The sequence below is a fragment of the Toxotes jaculatrix genome, chromosome 5, assembly GCF_017976425.1.
Source record: "Toxotes jaculatrix isolate fToxJac2 chromosome 5, fToxJac2.pri, whole genome shotgun sequence".
Lineage (NCBI taxonomy): Eukaryota > Metazoa > Chordata > Actinopteri > Toxotidae > Toxotes > Toxotes jaculatrix.
This window is the reverse complement of record NC_054398.1, coordinates 23,772,799-23,794,576: the sequence shown is the minus strand read 5'-3', so window position 1 is coordinate 23,794,576 and position 21,778 is coordinate 23,772,799. Positions and strand designations below refer to the sequence as shown.

The 21,778-nt window shown below is 41.2% G+C and overlaps 3 protein-coding genes across 5 annotated transcripts in view; 1 reads left to right on the top strand and 2 right to left on the bottom strand.

The window, feature by feature from the left end:
• pik3c2a (phosphatidylinositol-4-phosphate 3-kinase, catalytic subunit type 2 alpha) overlaps positions 1–10,438 on the bottom strand; it is a 42,686-nt gene extending 32,248 nt beyond the window's left edge. Inside the window, exons 1-2 of one of the 2 annotated variants that reach the window (XM_041037660.1) lie at positions 10,341–10,438; positions 5,288–6,533 (exon numbers count right to left, since the gene is read on the bottom strand). In XM_041037660.1, the coding sequence (XP_040893594.1) occupies positions 5,288–6,451 (1,164 nt within the window). In that variant the 5' untranslated portion in view covers positions 6,452–6,533; positions 10,341–10,438. Of the gene's footprint in view, positions 1–5,287; positions 6,534–10,114; positions 10,160–10,340 lie in introns of those variants that run through there. The other variant, XM_041037661.1, reaches the window with a different exon arrangement.
• A 1,523-nt stretch (positions 10,439–11,961) lies between these two features.
• Positions 11,962–19,154, top strand: nucb2b (nucleobindin 2b). 2 transcript variants are annotated; one of them, XM_041038943.1, is made up of 13 exons: positions 11,962–12,081; positions 12,622–12,759; positions 13,130–13,237; positions 13,318–13,441; positions 14,109–14,212; positions 15,520–15,705; positions 15,900–15,990; positions 16,176–16,234; positions 16,325–16,417; positions 16,699–16,788; positions 16,883–17,053; positions 17,419–17,473; positions 17,563–19,154. In XM_041038943.1, the coding sequence occupies exons 2-13, from the start codon at positions 12,622–12,624 to the stop codon at positions 17,655–17,657; spliced, it is 1,314 nt and encodes a 437-aa protein (XP_040894877.1). In that variant the 5' UTR covers positions 11,962–12,081; the 3' UTR covers positions 17,658–19,154. The 2 variants fall into 2 exon arrangements, with proteins under 2 accessions (XP_040894877.1, XP_040894876.1); XM_041038942.1 differs by having other exon boundaries at positions 13,318–13,450.
• si:dkey-10o6.2 (uncharacterized protein LOC100124608 homolog) lies at positions 19,146–21,694 on the bottom strand. Its single transcript, XM_041038945.1, has 7 exons — positions 21,482–21,694; positions 21,257–21,381; positions 21,112–21,178; positions 20,781–20,937; positions 20,424–20,566; positions 20,078–20,188; positions 19,146–19,557 (listed from the first exon to the last, which is right to left on the bottom strand). Exons 1-7 carry the CDS (start codon positions 21,632–21,634, stop codon positions 19,378–19,380), a joined length of 936 nt encoding a protein of 311 aa, XP_040894879.1. The 5' UTR covers positions 21,635–21,694; the 3' UTR covers positions 19,146–19,377.
• Positions 21,695–21,778: the final 84 nt, after the last annotated feature.

The following is a 21,778-nucleotide window of genomic DNA, read 5'->3' as shown; positions in this document are numbered from 1 at the left end:
TCAGTCACATGCTGAGAAGAGTTTTTAACACTAGAAAAGTAACAGACACTAAACTCTCACTCTCACTGGTGTGTTTTTCTCCAAAACATTGCATAATTCAACATATTCCCTTAAGACTTGTTAACAGGGTTTTTATTCTGCGCATTAGTATCTGGTCTCTACCTGCTTCCTCACGCCTTTCCCCACAATGCTTCTCCTGTTTTCTGCCAGTAAACAAGGTCAAAGGTTAGGAGACACAGAGCTGTTTGCCCAGTGAGTCACACATTTAACTGGAATCTTTGCCACATCCTTGCACTACAACATCTTCTGGCCCTGCAATCTGTCTGGTGAAACAAAATTTAGAGAGTGTTAAGTATGCTGCAGCATCTCGTACGTGTGCTTAAGGTGTAATTAAGGCAATAATAAAAGAAAATGGGGCAGAGTCTAGAGAGGGATGGTGTGTAGGTGTGAGAGATGTAAAAGAGCTCCTGGAGATCGTTAAGTCTGCGGAGGCAGGAGAAATTTCACTGGGTATTTGGTGGGAAAAAGCTTCAGTGCACGCTGGCACACAGTAGGATCACATTCACAGTGATCTTGAATCACAGCACATGTCCAGATATAAATGAGCCTGCAGGTCATATGTTAGGGAACAGTGCAAGAACACACAGGCAAAAGCTTGCTCGAACAATTTGAAATGAAAGGGCAAAGGGCAGTGTGTGTTTTAGCACTACTCCCCAAAACTGACTCTAACTGACAGGTTTATGAGCTCATAGCATAATCATAATCTCCATTAATCACACTCATACTGAGCATCATCATATTACCGAAAACTGGGATTAATCTACGCCACAAAAAATGTATTAATGAAGATTTGTCTTATCACACTATTTCAAACAGTCAAATCTGCGTCACGCTCTCCTACACTTTCCATCTCCTATGGCTAAATTCAGTTCAGATAATGTATGCAGATAAGTGATGAAAATCCTTACCATTTCTTCTCTGGATTTGTGGATCCACTACATGAACCAAAACCATGTAACACTGCATCAAGTGGTACTACACGTCTTGAAACAATTGTGAGGCTAAGTAATATGAATCTGCGTTGTCTCAGATCAGACATGGCGACGTGAGGTAAATGACGCATGGACTTTTCAGTGCTGTGCTGCACGCAGTAAGAGCCAGGTCTGAACATGGCGTTGGTGCTGTGAGGCGGAACGACTGAACTGTAGATAGAGGTATTTGTTTGACTGCTGATTATCTCTAACCTACAGCTTAATAACCAAAGGCCAAAGCAAGGGATTAGTAGCCAGGAACCACAGGCAGTCAGTGAGGTGAGGTAAGGTGGGGGACTGAGGGAGGGGGAAGGAAAGGTAGACTGAAACTAGTGAAGTGACAGAGGAGAAGAAATGAACTGAGACACAGGGAAGACAGAGGATGAGATGGTAAAAAGAGAAAGAAAAAACAAAGTAATTAAAAACCAAAAGTAAGAAAGTATGAGACAGAGGCAACGAGAGACAATCAGACAACAAAGACTAACAGAGGAGAAAGAGAATGAGACATATAGTAGAGGTTGTGTGGGACTCCACATTAGACTCTGACTAAGTCTCCAAGTTAACGCTCATTTGTTCCATTTTACACCCCTCTGCCCCTCGCACCACATCTTACAGTACATTCTTGCCAACCACAACAAGGCCTGGCAACGTTAGGCTGATGTACAGACATCACACTCATCATACTGAAAATAAAAACAGTTGGGACACGTAATTGCAAGTGCAACAACAGGGTAAATAAATTACAATCATGCCTCGGGCAAATTCTGACTTTTTGCTGGTTTAGTTTGTCCAATATGCACAGGGCATAAGTAGTTAAATTTTAGTGTTCATGAGCTGATAAAAGTAAATTCGTTCCCATTAAAACAAGCCTATTCCCCATAGGTGAATGTTGCTATTACTCATAACACCACACGCTAAGTCAGGTTTGGCCTTGCACTTTAAGTCTGACCATTAGCATGTGACATAATATGAAATGTGTATAAAGACTGACTTCAGATTCAATTTCCACTCATTTGTCAATGTTAAGGCCTAAAATCTTTGCTTCATCAACTAAGCTCAAATGGAAAACAGTGTGCTTTTTGCTTTCCAGTCATGTTAATTAAGAGATGTAAAAGTAGAGATTAGACTTATGTGGCCTAGACAAACCTATCAGTTCACACCTCAGTCATTTTGCAACCACAATGCGACTCAAACCATGATTTCAGATTGCGTTGCTGTGCTGTTGGAGGTTTCGTTAAGCTTTTAGAGCAAAGGATGAGAGGTGTTTTATACAGTACTGGATCAGTACTGTAACTCAACACCAGTGACTAAATGTTAAGCCTTCATATTGACCCGTATTTGTTGAAACTGTTATTTATATAACAGTGTTAAATGTTTCTGCTGTACCTCGATAAAAACAGACGTGGGTGTGGACTGTCATTGCTGATACTTGCTGATCGGAAGTTGTGGCCTCATTGCAATAAAGTAATTGCTTTACCATCAGCTATCATAATTGTTAAGTGTAATAGCATCATCATAACAACTCTTGACTTCTGAACAGCACAGTTCTTAGAGGAAGTTAACGTTATATTAATATCCATGACTGCTTTTTGTATGTCCTCAGGGTTTTTATTTTTTAAAACAGCCTTTTAGTGCAATGCTCTTTGGTAAGATACATTCACTATCAAGACTTACCAAGCTCAAACAGTTTCAAGTCTGATCTGCAAAACCATTTCAAACCACAGCTACCTACAACACAACCGCCTGCTTCGGAAAATGTTTTGCAGCAATATAAACGCATGTGTAGGTAAAAAAACATGCAAAAACATTGGTTTGATCTTTTATGGAAACCAAGACAAAAACTGGTTTCAGGGGACTACAATATTTTAGCCTTTCCTGAAAAGCAGGGCCTAACCTTGACAACGCTCTGCCCTCAACTGTGCTGTGTCGTCACTGTAAACAGATTGACTTTATATGTGTAGTCCATGAAGTTAAGTAACAGAAAGGACCATTTTTATCTGCTGCTCGGTTTTTTGTGGTTTAATAACTTCTGTTTATTATGGTCTCTGTGGTTTGAAGTCTAGTTTCCCTGTTATATTTCTGTTCCTTGATCTAACATACATCAACCTAACCGTTCTCTGATGGTTCTCTTTTCTCATTCTGTTTTGAGTTATACTGCTGTGTTAACCTACTGTTATTGCAAACTGAACATCTCAAGCTGCTGCTGCTCCACATTAAAAATGTTCCACCCACAGACTATCGGGAAGCAGGTACAGAGAATATATATAGAGTATAGTATAGAGTTCTATTTTCCCAAATCACAGATCTAATAATCCAAAAATTATGAAAATATAGCATCTCTTTCTCCTAAGACTAAACAAGAGGAGAGTTGGCACAGCAACTTGTGAGGGCAATATGTTAGGTCATTCTGGTGCTGCTGTGGGGCACAGGGGAGCTGTACGGGCTTGTTCCTGTTTATAACAACACGGGAGCTGATAGAACAAGGGAGGCAAGCAAACGCACATACCATCTCAAGCTCACATACACAACGACTGCACACATAATAGATGTAGATAAAAAAGTGAGAGTGTGGTGGGACGTATGTCAGGAAAGGGCTCAGATTACACAAAACAGCAGTCTGACCAGCAAACGCTGGCTTGAACATAGACATAACATATAGGTAAGTGTAAACAAACACTGTTTCATCCTTTCAAGGAACCAGACATTCCTCAACCCTGGAAGACACAGCTGGGTGTACGGATTGGACAAGCTGCCTTTGATGAGGGGCAAAGTATACATCTGTACAGTCCCACACATGGACTTGAAAGATGGACTGGAGCAGTACATTGAAACCATCCTGAGTTGGTCATGACTTTGATTTTGACTGCACTGTACCATAATCTTCCCAATGACCATGTTCGGATTGTGTCAAATTTCCTGGTTTTCCGCCGCCATGGGGAATTCTAGAAAAAAGGAACTTGTAACAGTGCTGTAAGGTTAATTATCACCCTGGTGTGAGAAACATACCACAGAGACCAACTGTTTGGTCCTGACACAGAGAAACACAATGAGCAGGAAGTGGGCGTCTTGAGAACCGCCAAAAAAAAAAAAGAAAACGGACAAAATCTCCAGCAGAGTGGCCTGTCGAGACTTTAAAAGTACACTGTGGAGTTTTTGACCACTGGTGGCAACATAAAGCAGTATTTTACGAGAAGGTCCCAGCATTGATTGCATTTTGTACTCATGTACCAGCACATGAGTGGGGAGAGACATGTATGCCTCTAGTACAGGAGAGACTACACGCATTTCTACCAACTGCAGAGGGTGATAATACATACTGACAGCCAGACTCCCCCCTTGTCCAAATATCCTAAAGGAGCTTTTTTACTTCTGTCAGAGTATCGGAGAAGCAATTCAGATTAAGCATAGAGGAGCTTTCATTTTCAGGCAGGAGATTAAACACTTTTCTTAATCTGACTCCTAGATACTGACAGAAGAGCAAGACATGTGTTTGTGTTTGGCTGGTAGGCTACAGTATGGCTGCACTGCTTGACACTGAACTGCTTCTCTTGTCTCCCCACCTCAGCTCAGAGCTGCAAGCCAAATGACAGATGGCTGTTTAGTTTTAGAGGGAAAAAAATAAGATTTAGAGGCAACAATATCCCATGCCACTTGCCCACAGCACTGTCCCAAATGAATGTTCCAAATATTCATCACAAGAAATTAGATCACTCGTGTCTTGTTTGGCAAAATTAATCACAAAATGTGGTTGAGAGGAAATTGTGGGGTGAAACAGTGGGCAGCTAACCACAGTGAAAAACCTAATTACAGGGACCAGAAGTAAAGAGGATGTTTTGCCTGTGCTGCTAAATGAATGAAGAGTATACACGCAGTTGTAAGCAGGACTCTGATGGGTGTTTTGACTGAACAAGAAGATCCACCATCATCCCTTCTGACTAAACTTTACTCACACTCGCTCTTGTTCTATGAGCTGTGGTTGTACTTAATCATTGATTCTGCCATGCATAATTGTGCCTATGCTGTCAACAAAGTGTAAAAGACAGACTGCTGTTAGTAAATTGACTCTTCAGGGTGGCAGCAGACTAGCAGGTGGACGGTATAAACCCCATGGTCTGGACAGTAAAATATAGTTTAGGAAGTTAGGAGTTAACAACATTGCCAAGGTACTAAGGTAGTTCACCCACCGTTAAACTACTCAGTGAAAAACAGTTTGCTGTGATTTTTTTTTTTACATTTATGTGCAACTGTGATCCTACCTGATTGTTTGGTTTGTGCTGGGAGGACGTCCCTGGGATGTTGAGCGAGTGACTCCTAGTGACAGCAGCTCCTGTCGATGCCCTCCTGTGCTGCGAGCGAACTGAAAGTGATGCTTTCACCTCCAGCGGGGGGCTGCTGCTACTACTGTTCCCTTCAGTCTCAAGCACTGCATCCCAGGGATCCCCTGCAGGAACTCCTGGTACTGTCTGTGCAGCACTTCCTGATGCCTGGGTTGCTTCCTCATTCTCAGCTTTGCGCTTTGTAAGGGGGTCCAGATCTAGCCAGTCAAAGCGACTGATGCTAGACGATTCCACCGCTGCTGGCTGCTGGGGCGGAGGGTTGGGTGCCAGAGAAGCTGTGCCCACTTGAGAGGAATCTGGGTCAGTGCTGGCCGATCTGCCATTCTTCAAGTATTCTGAGGTGCTGGCAATCTTGTCGAACAGTTTGGCCATTTCTGGATCCACGGTTGGTTGTGGGAAGACCATAGGGCTAGCAGCCTGGATGGGAGTGAAGGCCATGAAGGATGTCTGCTGCGCTGGCAGGGCCATGAACGGCGATATGGTTGGAGTGAAGCCATTTTGAAATGTGCCTGGTTTGGGGAACGGCGCTGAGGGGAAGAGTGGGGTCGGCTGATGGGTGGGAGTGGACACACTGGAGCTTGATGGAGTGGACAGAACAGGTGTCCACTGGCTGCCCTGGAAAGGAGAGGAGCTACAGGGGTGGCCTCCAGGATAGGAGGCACTGAGGTTAAACCCCAGCAATGATGAGGGGCGGGACACTTTGCTGTTAGCTCCAAAGTTTTCATCCAGTAGGAGCTTTTCAAGTTCTTCATTGGTCAGCTTGTCCACATCAATATCCCTGAACTTGTCCTGCTCTGCCTGTTTCTTGGTCTCTGGGAAGACAATGAGGTCCTTTTCTGGTCTATTAGTACAGGGTGAAGGTTGAGGAGCAGTAGTGGTATATTTAGATGGTTTTGGTTTTGAGGAGGATGTGGACGATGCATATGAAGATGAGGATGTTGAAGCTGAAAGAGTGTGTCTCTTCTCCTTCTGCAATTTTGCTAAAGCCTCTTCCTCCATACGGAGAGCTTCCTCCTTACCCACAACCCCCTTTGGCTGGGGGACATCCACCTTGAACCCATTACCACCTGTTATCTGGGCCATTCTGTCAACTGGAAGATGCCATGAGTGTGACGACTTTTAAGTCAGTGTGGCCCAAAAGGTTGCAGAGCGAAGCTTTAAACACCTAAGAAAAAAAAAAAGGGGGGGGGGGGGGGGCATTTGGATTAGTTACACCAAGGGGTGGTCAAATTCAAGGCAACCTGTGTGTAACATAAATTATTTTCAGATGATGGTAGCAAATCTTAAGACCAGATATATTTAGTTCTGACAAATTAACTGCCAGTCACACAAACATCTATTAACATTATCCACTTGAATTAAAAAGAACTCTTCTTTTGGTAAACCAAGGGCTCGGCTTCATTTGTTAATTGGCAGTTCTTTACCCAAGGCTTCCCTAGGCCTTGTTGCTGTAACCATGTTTTGATTGCTTATTGATTGGCCGCCATTTGTCACACATGCAGGGCCAAAAATCATGCTTGTTTTGGAGTCATCAGTTAGGTCATACAAGTAGCACAGATTACATGACCCACATGTTCATGGTATTTAAATTGATTAGCTAACTCACAGCAAGCTTCCTACTACTACTTCTATGTTTTTCATCTTGACATTGCAAGGTGCGGCGCACATTGCAATTGTTTAATTAAGCAGCCGGCCTGACCGCATACCCAAAAAAAAAAAAAAAAAAAAAAAAAAAAGACTAAATCAAACAATTGCACAAGGTGATTTATAACAAAGAGGTGACATATGACTCACCTTACTTACTGGAATGCAGCTGATTTACAAATGGGTGAACTCTTATTTTCATTATCAGTGAATCTGCCTATTCATTTCTCCATTAAGCAGTTTATTGTTTGCTTTATAAAATATAAGAACACAGAGAAAGATGTCTATCATGAGTTTCCAGATCCCAAGGTCATGTCATCAAACTGCTTGTTTTTTTTGACCAATCCGCACAAAAACCAAAGTTGTTGACAAAAAATGGGCATCTCCATTCTTGATCAGCCTAACTATTTATGGTTAGCTTACAACAGGAAGGAGCCAAAAGTATCCCCACATCTAGAACATGAGAAAAACACTGCTGCAAAGAGTGTTTTGTGGTCCTAAAATGACACAGCGCCTTCTCAAAGCAACCATTCATCGAATGATCACAACCCCAGGGTTGAGTGAGTTCCTTCTCTCCCCAGGCGTCACCGGCCTCTCCTGAGCTTCCCCTCCCATTGTGGTGAAGGCTGGCTCTGCTGGGGCTCAGGCTAGCCTAGCACTATTGTGCAGCTGAGGAATTTGGCATGCTAAGCAGCCCGACGGGTTTCTCTCTTCCTCTTGCTTTCTCTCACTCTGTTAGCATTATGTTAGCACCATGGCCCAAGATTGTCTTATCAGCTGTGCTAACACCAGCAAGCAGTGACAATGTGGCTGCATTCATTAAGCATTTGACTAGGAGAGCTCAGTGCCAAACTCTCCCAAGAAAACAGCTTGGGGAAACTAAATGCATAAAAAGAAGGGTCATCATTTTTGGGTGCCTGATGTCACTTAATGGCTTAATTCTCTGCTGAAATGTCACATGCAGCAGTTCATCTGTATATTATTGATTTTGCACACAGTAGTGATGCATGCTCTGACAGACTGAAGCTTAGTAGTTAAAGTCACTGCTCCATAATCAAAAGGTCAGAGCCCCTTAACTGCCAAGTGCCAGAGTTAACACACTGAGCCAGACGCCGAAGAGCAGCTGCTTCCTGGTTTTGCATGTAAACACTGGGTCAATCTGAGAAACCATGCACTGAGATTAAACTTCATTAACCTCAGCCTTGTTTTTCTTAACTGTTTTGCACTGTAGATCACTGCGTATTGGGCAGATCAAGCCAATACAGACCTACTTCAGGAAAGGCTGAGAAAAGGACAGTGGGTCAACCTGTTGTATTTTAACAAAGGAGATTCAACAGGACTCAAGCTACACTAACCGAAACCATGGCTACATACAAAAGATCCTGAATCAAGATAGCCATATTGTTAAAGTCCATATATAGCAGCAGGGGATATACAAAGAAGGAAACCCCCACTTATGGAGAAAAGCCAACTGCAGCCAAGATAAATAGTGCAAACTCTGTGGAAAGTGATGGCAGAATCCACATCCTATAGAAACTTAATTCAACATTTGAGCATGACATTAGCACTGTTGAAGTACTCAGAAGACAACAGCTACCCTAGCTGTACGCCTTCAGTGAAAATGCTTGCTTGAGTGAAAACATTTAAGTAGGCAGAGGTCACAATAACAAATGAGACTCCAGGAATCTGGAGATTTCCCACATCATTTGCTTGATGGTTTCACAAAACCACCATCACATCTTTTTAACCCCTAAGCATACAGTTTACTGTAATTTACCCTTTAAATATCCAACATTGTAACAACACCTCATTCTACACTTGGCTGTAATGCATAGTACACCAAAATTCCTCTTCATAGTTGTCTTCAAGAAGGTCCATTTAGGATTTGATCTCATGAGAGTGAATGAGAGGTTTGCTTCCAATTGCTGTGCAAAAGCGCAGATGTTGGCAATACACGCTGCAGCTGATCAAAGTACAGGACAGCAACATCTTTAAAAAGGAAAATAAGTAACCAAGTAAAGTTTTTAAATTTGTAAAGTATGTCCTGTGGTTGTAAGGAAAGGAAAAAATACAGTAAAACTCATTTCTCTTTTTTTCTCAGCACTGGCTTGTCTACTGCTGGGGCTGGCCTGTGCAGAACATTAAGTCTATAAAAAGAAACAAAAACAAAAACTGACAGAGCCATGTTGGAGCACGGGGCAGCTGAAATCTCTAATGTCGTCCGTTTGGCCAGGATCCCAAAACAAATCATATAGCTTTGAAACTGCAAATTACTCTGACAGTGACTGGACCCTGCATCTGCATCAATACATTAATGAAAAAATAACCCAAAAAAAAGAGTTCATTTTAAACTTATTTTTAAAAAATCTTTAATTGAACATAGCATTGCACATCTGGAGATGTGGTGCCTCTCTAAGTCAGTCAGCTGTCATCTCATGAGAACTCACAGCAGTTATTCAGACTATGCAATGTTCATTTCTGCATTTTAATGAGCTGAAGGGCTCGACTTTCCCTCTAATGACTTTGAGGAAAGCAGTGTTTCATCTGATCCCAGGTGTTAATAGTTACCACTGGGACATGGTATTGTCACGTAACACGTTGGAAGACATTCAACAGACGGAAATATGATATGTTAATCGTAGTAACACAAACTGAAAGTAACGCTACAGCACAATTACATCGAACATGTTTTTTCTTTTAACTTTAAAATACACAGCAACTGAAAAACATATTTTTGTACACAACCCAGCTAGCTAGCTAACCTGTCGGCTGATGCTCACCTGACACGAAATGATGCGTTGTGTATTGTCAGTAAACATTTGCTTTTCTACCACTGTACGCCTCTTTAAATAGGAGTTAGCCAATTGTTAATGAGAGATAACTGGCTTTCGACTGATTATATGAAAGTAATCTAGCGATATAACCCGCCTAGCCCGACCAAATGTCACTTTTTATACTTTTGATGGCGCTTGGTTGGAACTTTAACTTTGTTGGATGCTAAGTTTAGCCGCTAAACCTAACAAAACTGCACACAAAGCAGACAAACGTACCGCTCACAGAAACACAAACCCGGCTGAATTCAGATAAGCAGCGACAACTTACATTCCGTTACTGCTCCGCACTTTGAGGCGCACAGATTTAATAATTTAAAAGTACCCAGGCAACTGCTTTGGTTCTGCCAACTGCCCACAACAAGGAAGAAATACAGGTTTGATCACACGGGAAACGGCCGGGTTCAACGGAACCGCCGATTTCAGACGACTACAAGCTAAAACTTTTACAACCAGACATTTACTACAAAAAGAAAAACAAAAGGTTAACTTCTTACCTTTTAGCGGTGCGGTGTTTGGAGCCATTTTTCCTGCAGCTGCATTTTTTCCATCCACTTGCACAGAAGGGACGTCAGTTCCTGTTGAGGTGGTTGGATGGAGGTTTGGTTGGACACGGTTGGATAGCGTCTCTGCCAGACTGGGTCACTTTACCGCGGGTTAAAACAGTAGAACAGCGCCGACGTGTGGGTCACAGTAGTTAGTGTCAAAATGTAAAAACATGGGGAGTCCGGCGTGTTCAGCGGAGGAAGAAGCACTCACAGCTTTTACTTAAGTAAAAGTAGCGCTGTAAGACATATTCAGAAATATTACTGAAGTACAACTAAAAGGCCTGTATTTCAAAATGTTACTCAAACAAAAATGCATGAGTATTATCTGCAAAATGTGCTTAAAATATCAAAAAGGAGAAGTCCTCATTAAATAGTTTCTGATTATGCTCTGCTACATAATGGGTAATCATACGAATTGTATATACATTTTACTATTTTTTTACGTTGCAGTTTAGTACCCAATGCCAAATCTATTTGCCAGTAAGTACATTTACTCAATTACTGTACTGAAATACAATTACTTTACTTGAACATTTCCATTTTATGCTACTTTCTGCTTTTACCGTACTACACTTCAGAGTGTAATATTTCTACTACCTTTACTAAATCAGTGCATCAGTGAGAATTATTATAATAATATTGATCTATATCTAAGAGGAGCCATTTTTGTCACAGTCAGAATATATTACATACATCAACACACACACACACACACACACACACACACACACACACACACACACACACACAACATAAAAAATATACATTTTGAATACAGGACTTGTACTTTAATTGGGGTATTTTACGGGATGTCAGCGCTGCTTTTGGTTAAATAAAAGATTTGAATACTTATTCTGCCTCTGTCAGCACATACACCTGATTAACAGTTTATTAGGTACACAAGGCTAAAACTAATGCAGTCTAATGCAACAGTCCTGCAATAAACCCTACCTTCATGACGGTTATAATGTTCAGTTTGTGCTGAAACTGTTTTAGAGAGGTGTTGATTCATCTTCATGGTCATTGTGGGGGATGTAGTTTGTGGTGCAGGTAAACTGTGTTGCATCATACAGAGAGGTGTTTCTGTTATTTTGTCAGCGCGGGTAGGCTGAATAACAGAAACACCTCTCTGTAAATATATTGATTGATCAAGATTTTATTTTTTTCCCACGTCACTTGGAAATCAGGGGCATGATCCAAGTTTCACCTAATGTATTCCATTAATTGCAATTATAATTTCAATTATAATGTGTACATGTGTTGTCACGTACAAACATATTTTTAAATACAAGTAATCCAGATTTAAGCACCTAGTGTTGCGCTTTCTTACACTAAACACTAACTCCGCCCTCGCCGGCAGTTGACTGAACGCCACGTACGGTTTGGCTCAACGCACCTTAAGCTACGGGTTAGCAGTTTGATTACACTGATTGACAGGTGGAGCGTCCAATCAGCTCTCAACGCGACTGTTTTGCAAAGAAAATTCACTTTTTCTACCCAATAAGAGGCGGCGAAGGCGGGGCGTTGCCATGGTGAACACAGCCTTTTTTTTTCCTGTAGGTTGTGACCATAGGAGGCTTATATTGGTAGTGGATGACAGCTGTAAACAAGCTGTAGTGAAGCTGAGGCAGCTCCGTTTAGGACAACTAAACGGTCAAAGCGCGGTGAAGAGGAAAAACAGAAGCTCGAAGTAAGTGTCGATTTACAAGTGTTATTTTACATAAACCGTGTTTATCATTGAAATTTACTATGAATGCTAAGGCTTGTTTTGCATCTTATCTCCATCTATAGGATCATGAAAGATGCCATCCTCACTATAAACAACCTGTTCTTTAAATGACACCTATAGCCTATGTGTTTGTTATGAATCATGTGTAACAGGTTTAACGGTATGAAGCTCTGGCAGAGGAACTGATTTAAAGTAAGCTCGATCTCGTTGTCCACCAAACACGTGTGTTGCACAGTCCTTTGCTTGTGCTGGGGGCGATGCTTTTGAGATTAAGACTAACTTGCATAATCTCATCCCACGTCGTCTCCAGGTGAAGTTGTGGCTTGTGCCCCTTTTGCAATGGTTGAGAAACTGAGGGTGTTGTCTTTTGAAAAGACACGGGACTCATAGGCCTGAAGAACAAATTCAGTTTGATTAAAAAGCTCTAAGAGAGATGTACCATCTTCATGTAACATCGTACCCAATGAACTTTTCTATTTCTTATTTCATGTACCTAATCAGATGGTGAGGGGTAAAGCCTTGGCCCGCTGTGGGCTGGTTCTGCTGAGTTTGTGGCTGTGTATCCAGTCAGTGCCTATCAATGTGGACAAGACCAAAGAAAAGCCTCACGAGGAGGAGCTGGAGCCACCACAGAGTGCTGTGAGTCAGATGGGCAGTGTCAAATACAGGGATATCTCATTTAAATCATATCGCTAATTTCAACATATACCACTCTGTCTTCCAAAGCAGGGGGCCATCTCACACAGAGCTATTGCACATGAAAAATACACTTGCTTGTGGGTAAACGTTTGTCAGAAAATTTTAAATTTAGTGTATTGTAGAGTATTTGCTCAAAACAAACAAGGACGATGTCAGGGTGAATTAGATGTTACCACCATTCATTTGTAAGAGTTAAGTGACCTAAAAAAAATCCCTAATGGCCCTAAATCAAGTTAAATATTAACAAGTTAAATGTACATTTTAGTCCTTTAACAACAAACGCTGATGTGTGCTTTGGTTTATGCTTCAGGAAACTGGGCTGCACTATGACCGTTACCTCAGGGAAGTCATTGAGTACCTCGAGAAAGACCCCCACTTTAGAGAGAAGCTCAAAAATGCCAACATGGACGACATCAAGGTACGTCGGCACACTCACTAAACAGCCCCATTATTTTGTAAGCATTTTATTGACATGTCATGTTGATTTTGTTCTTGCAGCAAGGCAAACTTTCCAAAGAGCTGGACTTTGTCCATCACAATTTTCGGACAAAGTTGGATGAGTTGAAGAGGGAGGAGATGAACAGGCTGCGGATGCTCATCAAAGCCAAACACGACCTCCAGGGTGGGAATGGGAAGTATTCTGCATATACAATATTGCTGATGTGTCACTGACAAACTTGTGCTTCTTGACGTTGCACAAGACGTTTTGTAAGTCAGCAGCTGGGTCATTGTCAGACACAGGAACACACACTGTCTGTGTCAGCTGAAAGTAACTTGTACTGGCCACTGTGAGCTGCTGAATGAAAGGTTGTGAAATTAGATAAAGAATACATCAACATTAATTCAAGTGTAAATAAAGAACAGAAGTACAGGTTGAAATCAACACTTAAAAAACATACTGGTCAGAGACGTTATGGCAAGTTGGACAGGATGTGTCAGAGAGATGGAGTTAGATTAAATACAAACACAGATATGCCTTTACATGATGATTAGAAATACATTTACACTCACTCTCACTCTGAACTCTTTTCCAAAGTAAATTTGATCTGAAGCTTAAGTAAACAAAGCCTGTACTGGCCTCTGGCTGTGTGTCAGTTCACTAAAGAACTGCTGAAGCACAAAATATTTTTGGAAAACACATGGGAAAGATATGAATGACACAATCGTTCAGTCTGAAGTTTTTGTAAATGCAGTTTAAAATAAGTGAAGGATCAGTTTCACCGTTTAAAAAAACTTGCTCTAACTGCTTTACAGTTTAATAAAAGGTTTCATTATTCCTTTCCTTGCAGGCCGGACAGTGGACCATCAGGCCCTGCTTAGACAGTTTGAGCACCTCAACCACATGAACCCAGACACATTTGAGGTTGAGGACCTGGATCGCCTCATCAAATCGGTACAAGCACAGTGTGTGAAAACATCTGAACAATGTTCACTAAATAGATCTCAACTATAGTAGATATTAATGAATACATTTTACACAGCAGCTGTAGTTGTGGCTCCCTCTCCCCTCATCCAGTTCAGTGAAAAAACAGTTTTAGGTTATTTCATATGCACATTTCTGAACTTTATTGGAGTTAGTGTTTTTTTCTTTTTCTTGTGTTTTTAGTGACCACGTTCTTCTACTGTCTTGCTGTTGCTTATGTGTAATTGCATCACAGTCATACCTATAATCACAGTAAAGAGCACCTTGCCTCCTGTTTTTACTATCATTAGCATGGATGAGCCTATAGAGAATTACAGGTTTCCTACAGTGAGCCGTGTTTCTCTGGACCGCTGACATATCTGTCAACTAGTCCGGGCTCTTTTGATTTTAGATGTAATAACTTGCAGACATTCACAGCTTTATGTAATTTGTTAGAGAACACTATTCATTGGTTTTGAGAGAACAACGTGTTTCCTGTGAATTCAGAAAAAACAAAGGGGAAGTCAGTGTACAATACTGGTAGATGAGTGTTTGCTTTGTTGGTGTGGCTTTCATTTGACACTTAACAATTATCAACTCTCTAAACATTTCCTTATACTTATACTCTATTCCAGGTGCAGGGCTATAAAATATTTACCTTCAAATTACTAGAAAAAAAGCAGTCTAAAACAGTAGATCCAACGTATAATGATCACAAGGAACAGACTGAACTTTGCCATTTTAGGACAATCACGTGTATTAATAATATCCAAGACACAGCATCAGTAATCAGAATGGATTTGTAATTACCCATGCTTCAGTCCTACAAAGGCAAACGGCTGGTTTTAAGATTCCATATCAAAAAATCAGTCCACCACTGAACCAACAAATCATTTGTTAGAATATCAGATAAACTTTGCCGTCTTTTCTCTGTTTTACTGCCCAGGCCATTACTGCTGCTGAGCGACTTTGTAGGGCAGAACAAAGGTGTATTAGTACTTGATCAACAGCCAGACATAGTGAAGCATATCAGCACTGAACAATCTGTGTAATTTTCACTGCATGAGCTAAACATGAAGAGCATGTTTTTAATTGATCCAGCGTCCTGCCTGGGGCACTGGGTGAGCTATGAAATTGAAATTCACTTAGCCAAGCAGTTTGCTTTGTCCTCCATGGAGCAGATCTGATTGCGTCTCTTGTTTTGGACAGAATGAATCAGCTCCAGAAAGGTGTGCAGATACGAGCTGTGCGATCCAGGTACGAATTACCCTTCTCAACTTTTTTGTTGTCATTTGTAGGCGACCAAAGACCTGGAGAACTTTGACAAGGACCGCCACGATGAGTTCAAGAGATACGAGATGATGAAGGAGCATGAGAGGAGGGAACGTCTGAAGAACATGAATGAGGAGGACCGCAAGAAGGAAGAGCAGCATTATGAGGAGATGAAGAAGAAACACGCCGAACATCCCAAAGTTAATCATCCTGTAAGTCTCCTGCTGTAACTCTGTTAATCAAAATACAGCAGAAATTGAACTTATTTGGTTAAGTAGCAGTAAGCACAATTTTCAATTATTACATTTTCTATTCTTCGTTATAATCTGAGTTATTAGATGGAGGAATTATTTGGACTGTAGTGAACAACACTGTTCGAGAAACCTGACAGGATTTTGCTGTGCAGGGCAGTGAAGACCAGCTGAAGGAGGTGTGGCAGGAGGCAGATGGTTTGGACCCAGAAGACTTTGATCCCAAGACTTTTTTCAAAATGCACGGTAACTACAGACAACATATTTGTCTCGAAAAAGCCAAGGATATCTCTTGTACATTATCAAAGGTTTCCGCTGTTATCTCTCTGAGACATGTGGCCAGTTCTGAATCTAGCACTGAAACGTGTTTCTACATCCCTCATCATGGATGAAATCATCTGTTGATTCCAGTCATTTGTTTTGTGTTGCAGACAGTAATGGAGATGGGTTCTTCGATGAGACTGAGCTTGAAGCTCTCTTCACTAAAGAGGTATTTATATTTATGTCTATCCGTCCTGGTTCTTCCTGCTACAATGTAACGGAGCCTTTTAGGTGACGTTTCTGTGGATGTGTCTTCAAGCTGGAGAAGGTGTACAACCCTGAAAATGAAGAAGACGATATGGTTGAGATGGAAGAGGAGAGACTGCGAATGAGAGAGCATGTTATGAACGAGGTGAGCCACCACAGCAACAGAGCAGATATGGAGGGGTTTTTTTGTTGTTTATAATAAATGCAGTAATGATCAGCACTGTTTATGCCCACAAACAATATATACAATCATCCTACACAGAAATGACCTTGGAGTGAAATGGGGAAAAACGTGTTGTACTAAACAGTAACAGCAGTGGAAAACAGTGATGCTTTAGCAGGGATTTCAAATAATCCAATAACTAATCGTGAACATGTGTATTGGCACTGATGCTGATTAAAGCAGCTTCCTGTGTTGATGTTAAGGTGGACACCAATAAGGACAGACTCGTGTCACTGAGCGAGTTCATGGCGGCCACTAAGAAGGAGGAGTTCCTCGAAAAAGACGAGTGGGAGGTAAGAGCTCGAGTTTATACAAGAGTCTGATACAGTCTGATATTTCATTACATGTGATCATTCCCTGCCCCACGCACCTCTCCTGTCTCCACAGACTCTGGATCAGAACCCCATTTACACTGAGGAGGAGCTGAGGGAGTATGAACGGCAGCTGGCCAACGAGGAGAGCGACATCAACAAGAAGTCGGCCGAGCTGCAGAAACAGAGGGAGGAGCTCGAAAGGAAACAAGAAGAACTTAACGCTCAGAGGGTGGGGCTACAGCAGGTGAACTAAAAAACTAAACTAAAATATTATAAAGATGAAATACAATCAGGATTTCTATCCTCAGTAGGGTGCAGTTGCTTAACAAGTGCAATAGATTGAGTAATACCAACACAGAAACCAATAGCTCTAATAATAAAATCATTTCTGATTGATATGCATGATTTGGTGGCATGTGAAATATTTACTTCCATGTAACAGCACTGGTGAGCTGCACTGACACAATCACTGTTGTGATTGTTGCACTGACAATCTATAATCTAGAGTCTGACATACAGAAGACAAAATATTCATGTGAATAAACGGAGCAGAGGTTCCCTCTTATTTTGTGATGCTCTAACATTTTCTCTTGTTCTTTCTCTGCTCAGGCAGTAGAGGAAATGGAAAGGCTAAAAGCCCAAAGCGCAAAAGTTGAGGTCAGAGGTAAGTATCACTTTCATTAGCCTTTCATCATCATCAGCTTCGTGGTTATCAAATGCAGTCAACTTATGCTGAATGTGACTCTCCTGTAGGTGAAGGTGAACCAGCACCTGTCGTTCCAGGAAACAATCAGCCACTGCCCCCTGGTCACCAGCAGCAAGATGTACCAGTGCCAGGACACTCTTAGCAGGCCTCACCGCTCTGCGTGTTGTATGAATGCCAGTGAGAATTTGTGTGTGCGTTTGCCTTTCAATGATTTCAATTTTCTCTTATTGTTTTGGATTTTCAAAACGCCACTTGACAAAACGATGCCTAAATGTTAAGAGCACATAAGAAAATGTGATTTCAGGCTTCAGATTTAGGGCCCGCTATGCCATCCCCCCTGTTGGTCAGGTCGGTCCATTCGGCCGCATAAACCAGACTTAAAATGTGGAGCTGGTCCAGTTTTCGATGTGGACAATCGACCCTTTTGTTTTTGTCATTTTGATGTTTTTATCAAAACAAGGACTCTGTTCTCCATGGGAAGTGCTTAGGGGTGAAATGGGGAGGGCTTTTGGCCCGATCAGTGAGTGTTTTGTTTAGTGTACACTGTAGTTCATTGTCACTGTCTCAACAACTTTGAATATTATTTATTTTTTCAAGTGAAGAAAGCCTATTATTTCAGAGGAAAATGAATGTTATAAATGCAACTTTAGTTTTTGTAGGACTCTTGGCAAATGAATGAAATGGTCTTATCTGAAATGTTTAATTTTCTTCATCTTTTCTTAGAAGAGTTAAAATTCTGTTTTTATAAGACTTGAACTTGCTTTTCACCATGTTCATTTTCACATTTGTATTAAGGCCTCATTTTAAAATATAATACTGCATTTAGGTTTAAGAAGTCAATATTTCCAATGATTTATCCTCCAGCTCTGGTTTTAAAAGTTTTGAAGAGGACTTTAAACTGCACGCAGTTCTCTTCAACATCAGCCATCATTTTCTAAGAGCAGGTTTTTCTAATAGTTGAGATCGTGTGAAGTGAAACTCTTCCATACATACTGAGCAAAAAAAAAAAACCAACACACACACACACACCAACACAAAATACATATTCCTTCAGTTGTATTTTCTAGCTATTGTCTCCTTTAGACCAGATGATTGAAGAACATATTTACATATTTAACATTTACATATGAAGCTACATATATATTTAAATATTTTAATTTAATCTAATTGTGCTGATGTTAAAGTGACTGTTCACGGTTCTACAGTGGTTGTTTACAGTGTGTGCATGTGTGTCAGTGATTGTGAGTGTCTGGGAATCTGTGTCTTTTTTCGTAACAGAATAATTTAGTCTTTACAACACTGTCAATGAAACAGAGTCACGTGGTCAATAACTGACTTCAAAACAACCTTAATTTTAGCCTAATAAAAAAGAAGAGAGACAGAATAAGGACACAAAGACAGATTTTTTTTTTGAGGAATTGAGGTACAGGTATATTTTTATGTCCCTTTTTAAAAAGCAAATGTGTCAGCCATGTCTGTGGATCCCGGTGTACCTGTCTGCAGGTCTCCTCTTATTTATTTTTTTATGTCTCTTTCTTTAAAGCAGTTAAATCTGTCCACCACCCAAAGTCCTGTGTAATAAATTCATAAAACCGTTGTACAAGGTTTGAATGTGGACAATAAAGTGAATGAGCTTGCAGTTTTGAGTTGTGCTCCTTTTTGTCATACACATTTGCACACACAAACACACAATCATATTCAAACCACAATTAGAAATGTAAAAACATTATGGTATCCAAAGTGAAATAGTCATCTTTTTGACAAGATTAACACTGATTTAAAAAAATGTCCCTAGGTCCTTTGTTAACAACATGCATGTACATGATCAGCAGCCACGTGTGACACAATTCATGGACAGAAATTCAGCTTCGTCCGTACGAGTCATTGAAGCGCTCTATGAGGTATTCACCAGCTGTGACTGGAGGGTACTTGTTGGAGCCGTCACAGCAGGTGATCAGAGCCTCATCATCGGGCTGGACAAAGAAAGCCAGAGACTGACGTGTGCTGGAGTCTCCAGCAGGGGGCAGCAAAACCCTGTGGAGCTGAGGAACAAGGAACAACTGCTGGAAGAGGCATTCATTCCTCATTATATAAACATATACCTCACATTATTACCATTACCTAACACAATCCTTTCTGTGTTCCCTGTTGAACTGATAGTCAAGTTGTGGCTCATGGCATTCTTTTTATATGCCATGGCATCACGAATATTTACATTTGTGAAGTTCAGATTTGTGAAAAGTACGGAAAAATTTCTTGCAGCACTCTTTTACCGCTAGCATTAAAATCAACATACTAACTATGTTGATTATTAAATTACAGAAGGATCAGATGTCGTTTGCAGGGCAGCTGGAGCCGGGATTAAAATCAAAAGTGTTTACTTTTCCATGTACAAAGATTTCTAGGTACTTCATGGGCTGATATCTTCAAAATAAGACTTGAAGAGAAGTGAGAATATAAATCTCTGTGCTTGTTTAGCCTCACATAAACATTTTTGTTCCTTTCTTATACCTTCATCATGACAAAGTCTGATTATAGACAAAAAAATTCTTCTTAACTCACCACAGAGACAAACTGGTCGCTGGTCCAGCGCTGCATCAGGTCCGCGATGTTGATGAGGACGGCTCCGGGGACACTGGGAGCACAGATGAATTCACCTGAACGTCTACGGACCTGAGGATTGAGGTGGATTAGAAGCATGGAGATTTCTCTGATAGTGGGAAAAAGAATCTAGGAGTTCAGTTCAGAAACCTTGATTTTACAGAGACAGTTTAAGGTGAGACCATAACGCCTGTGTTATATGATTAAATTGAACAAAAACAGAGGTGAAACACGTTGCCTGAAGTAGTCTGAAGGTTTCAGTTCATTTGTCTTGCATCCAGAGAGGTGGGCATGTGAGTATTATTACCTGCAGACCTTCAGAGCTCTGGAACAACAGGGTGATGCTGCCATAGTCTGAATGCTCTCCACATCGCAGCTGACCCTCCTTTGCTTTCTCACTGTCCACGGGTGGGTAGTACAGAGATCGCAGCGTTGTGCCGTTCTCGTCAGCTACAAGAGACACAACAGCACTGTAATGTATTATTTCCCCAAACTTTTGTTCACAACTGCATTCTTGACAGAGACCTGTGGTATGTATGGAGTTTGTTTTCTGTTTTCCATGAAGACGATTTGTTGGTGTTCTCAGTGACTGTCTTTGGGACACTCAGGCATCAGTCTGTACTACGGTAGAGTGAAAGCAGTGCGTGTGATGATTTGCACATACTTCCTATTAAACGGTGCGCACTCAGGAACACCTCCGGGTCCAGACCCAGACTGTGGGCCATCACCCTCAGCACCCGCAGGCTCAGCTCTTTACAGCGCAGGAAGAAAGAGGTCTGGATCTCCTGGAACCCCTTTACAGCCTCTGACGATGGCCATTTCTGCAACAGAAGGGAATAACATTAGAGCCGCACCAATTTTAGATTTCTGAGGCTGATATTGATAATTGTAATTTATCTCATAAATTCATTCATTTATTTATTTATTTACATAAACGTTTTGATAAGCCTTAAATTTGGTTTAAATGAAATCAGACTTTGATAGTGAAACATTACTATGTCAGGGTGAAGTGAAGCAGCATTGAATGCCTCCTTTAAGTCTCCAGGTCGACGTGGATTCAAACTGAAAAGCAGTTATGTGTATTAAAAACCAGTAAATTGTGCAGATAAGAAGCATTGTGTTCATTTTCTGAAATCCTACCTCTCAGTCTCCAGAGACACCCAGCCATGGTTAGGGTTGTTGGCGAAGCTTTTCCTGCTGAAGGGCTGCTTCACTTCATCTGGCTGCAGGAAGAATTTCTTGGACACATCCATAACATGGTCCACCTATGCAAACACACACACACAGCAGGAGCAGAGGCGCATGTTTCACTTTAAGCACTTTAAACAAACTCACTGATAATGTGTATTAATTTGCTGGCCTCACCTCCTCCTGAGTAATCCCCGTGTTCTTCAGAAATACAAAACCAACTTCTGTAAAAGCCGTTTTCAGCTCTTTGCTCAAGTTGTGCAGCAGCTGGTCGGAAACATCTCTCTCATTCAGGCTGTATGCACCGAAGTCCACTACCGGAATGCTCATTTCAAGAAATTAAAAATGTATCTAAAAGTCTGTAAACGCGAAGTTGTGTGAGAAACAACACCGAAGCCCGAGCAGAAATAAAAAGGTTGCTGACAGTGATTGCGTCCTCGCTCAACACCCATGTGACCTTTAACAGCCAATAGG

What these genes read in the sequence shown, in the direction of transcription:
- nucb2b (XM_041038942.1), top strand. Translation starts at nt 12,622, where the DNA reads ATGGTGAGGGGTAAAGCCTTGGCCCGCTGTGGGCTGGTTCTGCTGAGT. An exon ending in AAGCTCTCTTCACTAAAGAG is followed by an intron (nt 16,235 to 16,324) that starts GTATTTATATTT and finishes TGTGTCTTCAAG; the next exon opens with CTGGAGAAGGTGTACAACCC. An exon ending in AGAGGGTGGGGCTACAGCAG is followed by an intron (nt 17,054 to 17,418) that starts GTGAACTAAAAA and finishes TTCTCTGCTCAG; the next exon opens with GCAGTAGAGGAAATGGAAAG.
- si:dkey-10o6.2 (XM_041038945.1), bottom strand. Translation starts at nt 21,634, where the DNA reads ATGAGCATTCCGGTAGTGGACTTCGGTGCATACAGCCTGAATGAGAGA. An exon ending in CGGGGATTACTCAGGAGGAG is followed by an intron (nt 21,382 to 21,481) that starts GTGAGGCCAGCA and finishes GTGTTTGCATAG; the next exon opens with GTGGACCATGTTATGGATGT. An exon ending in GTGTCTCTGGAGACTGAGAG is followed by an intron (nt 21,179 to 21,256) that starts GTAGGATTTCAG and finishes ACTGCTTTTCAG; the next exon opens with TTTGAATCCACGTCGACCTG.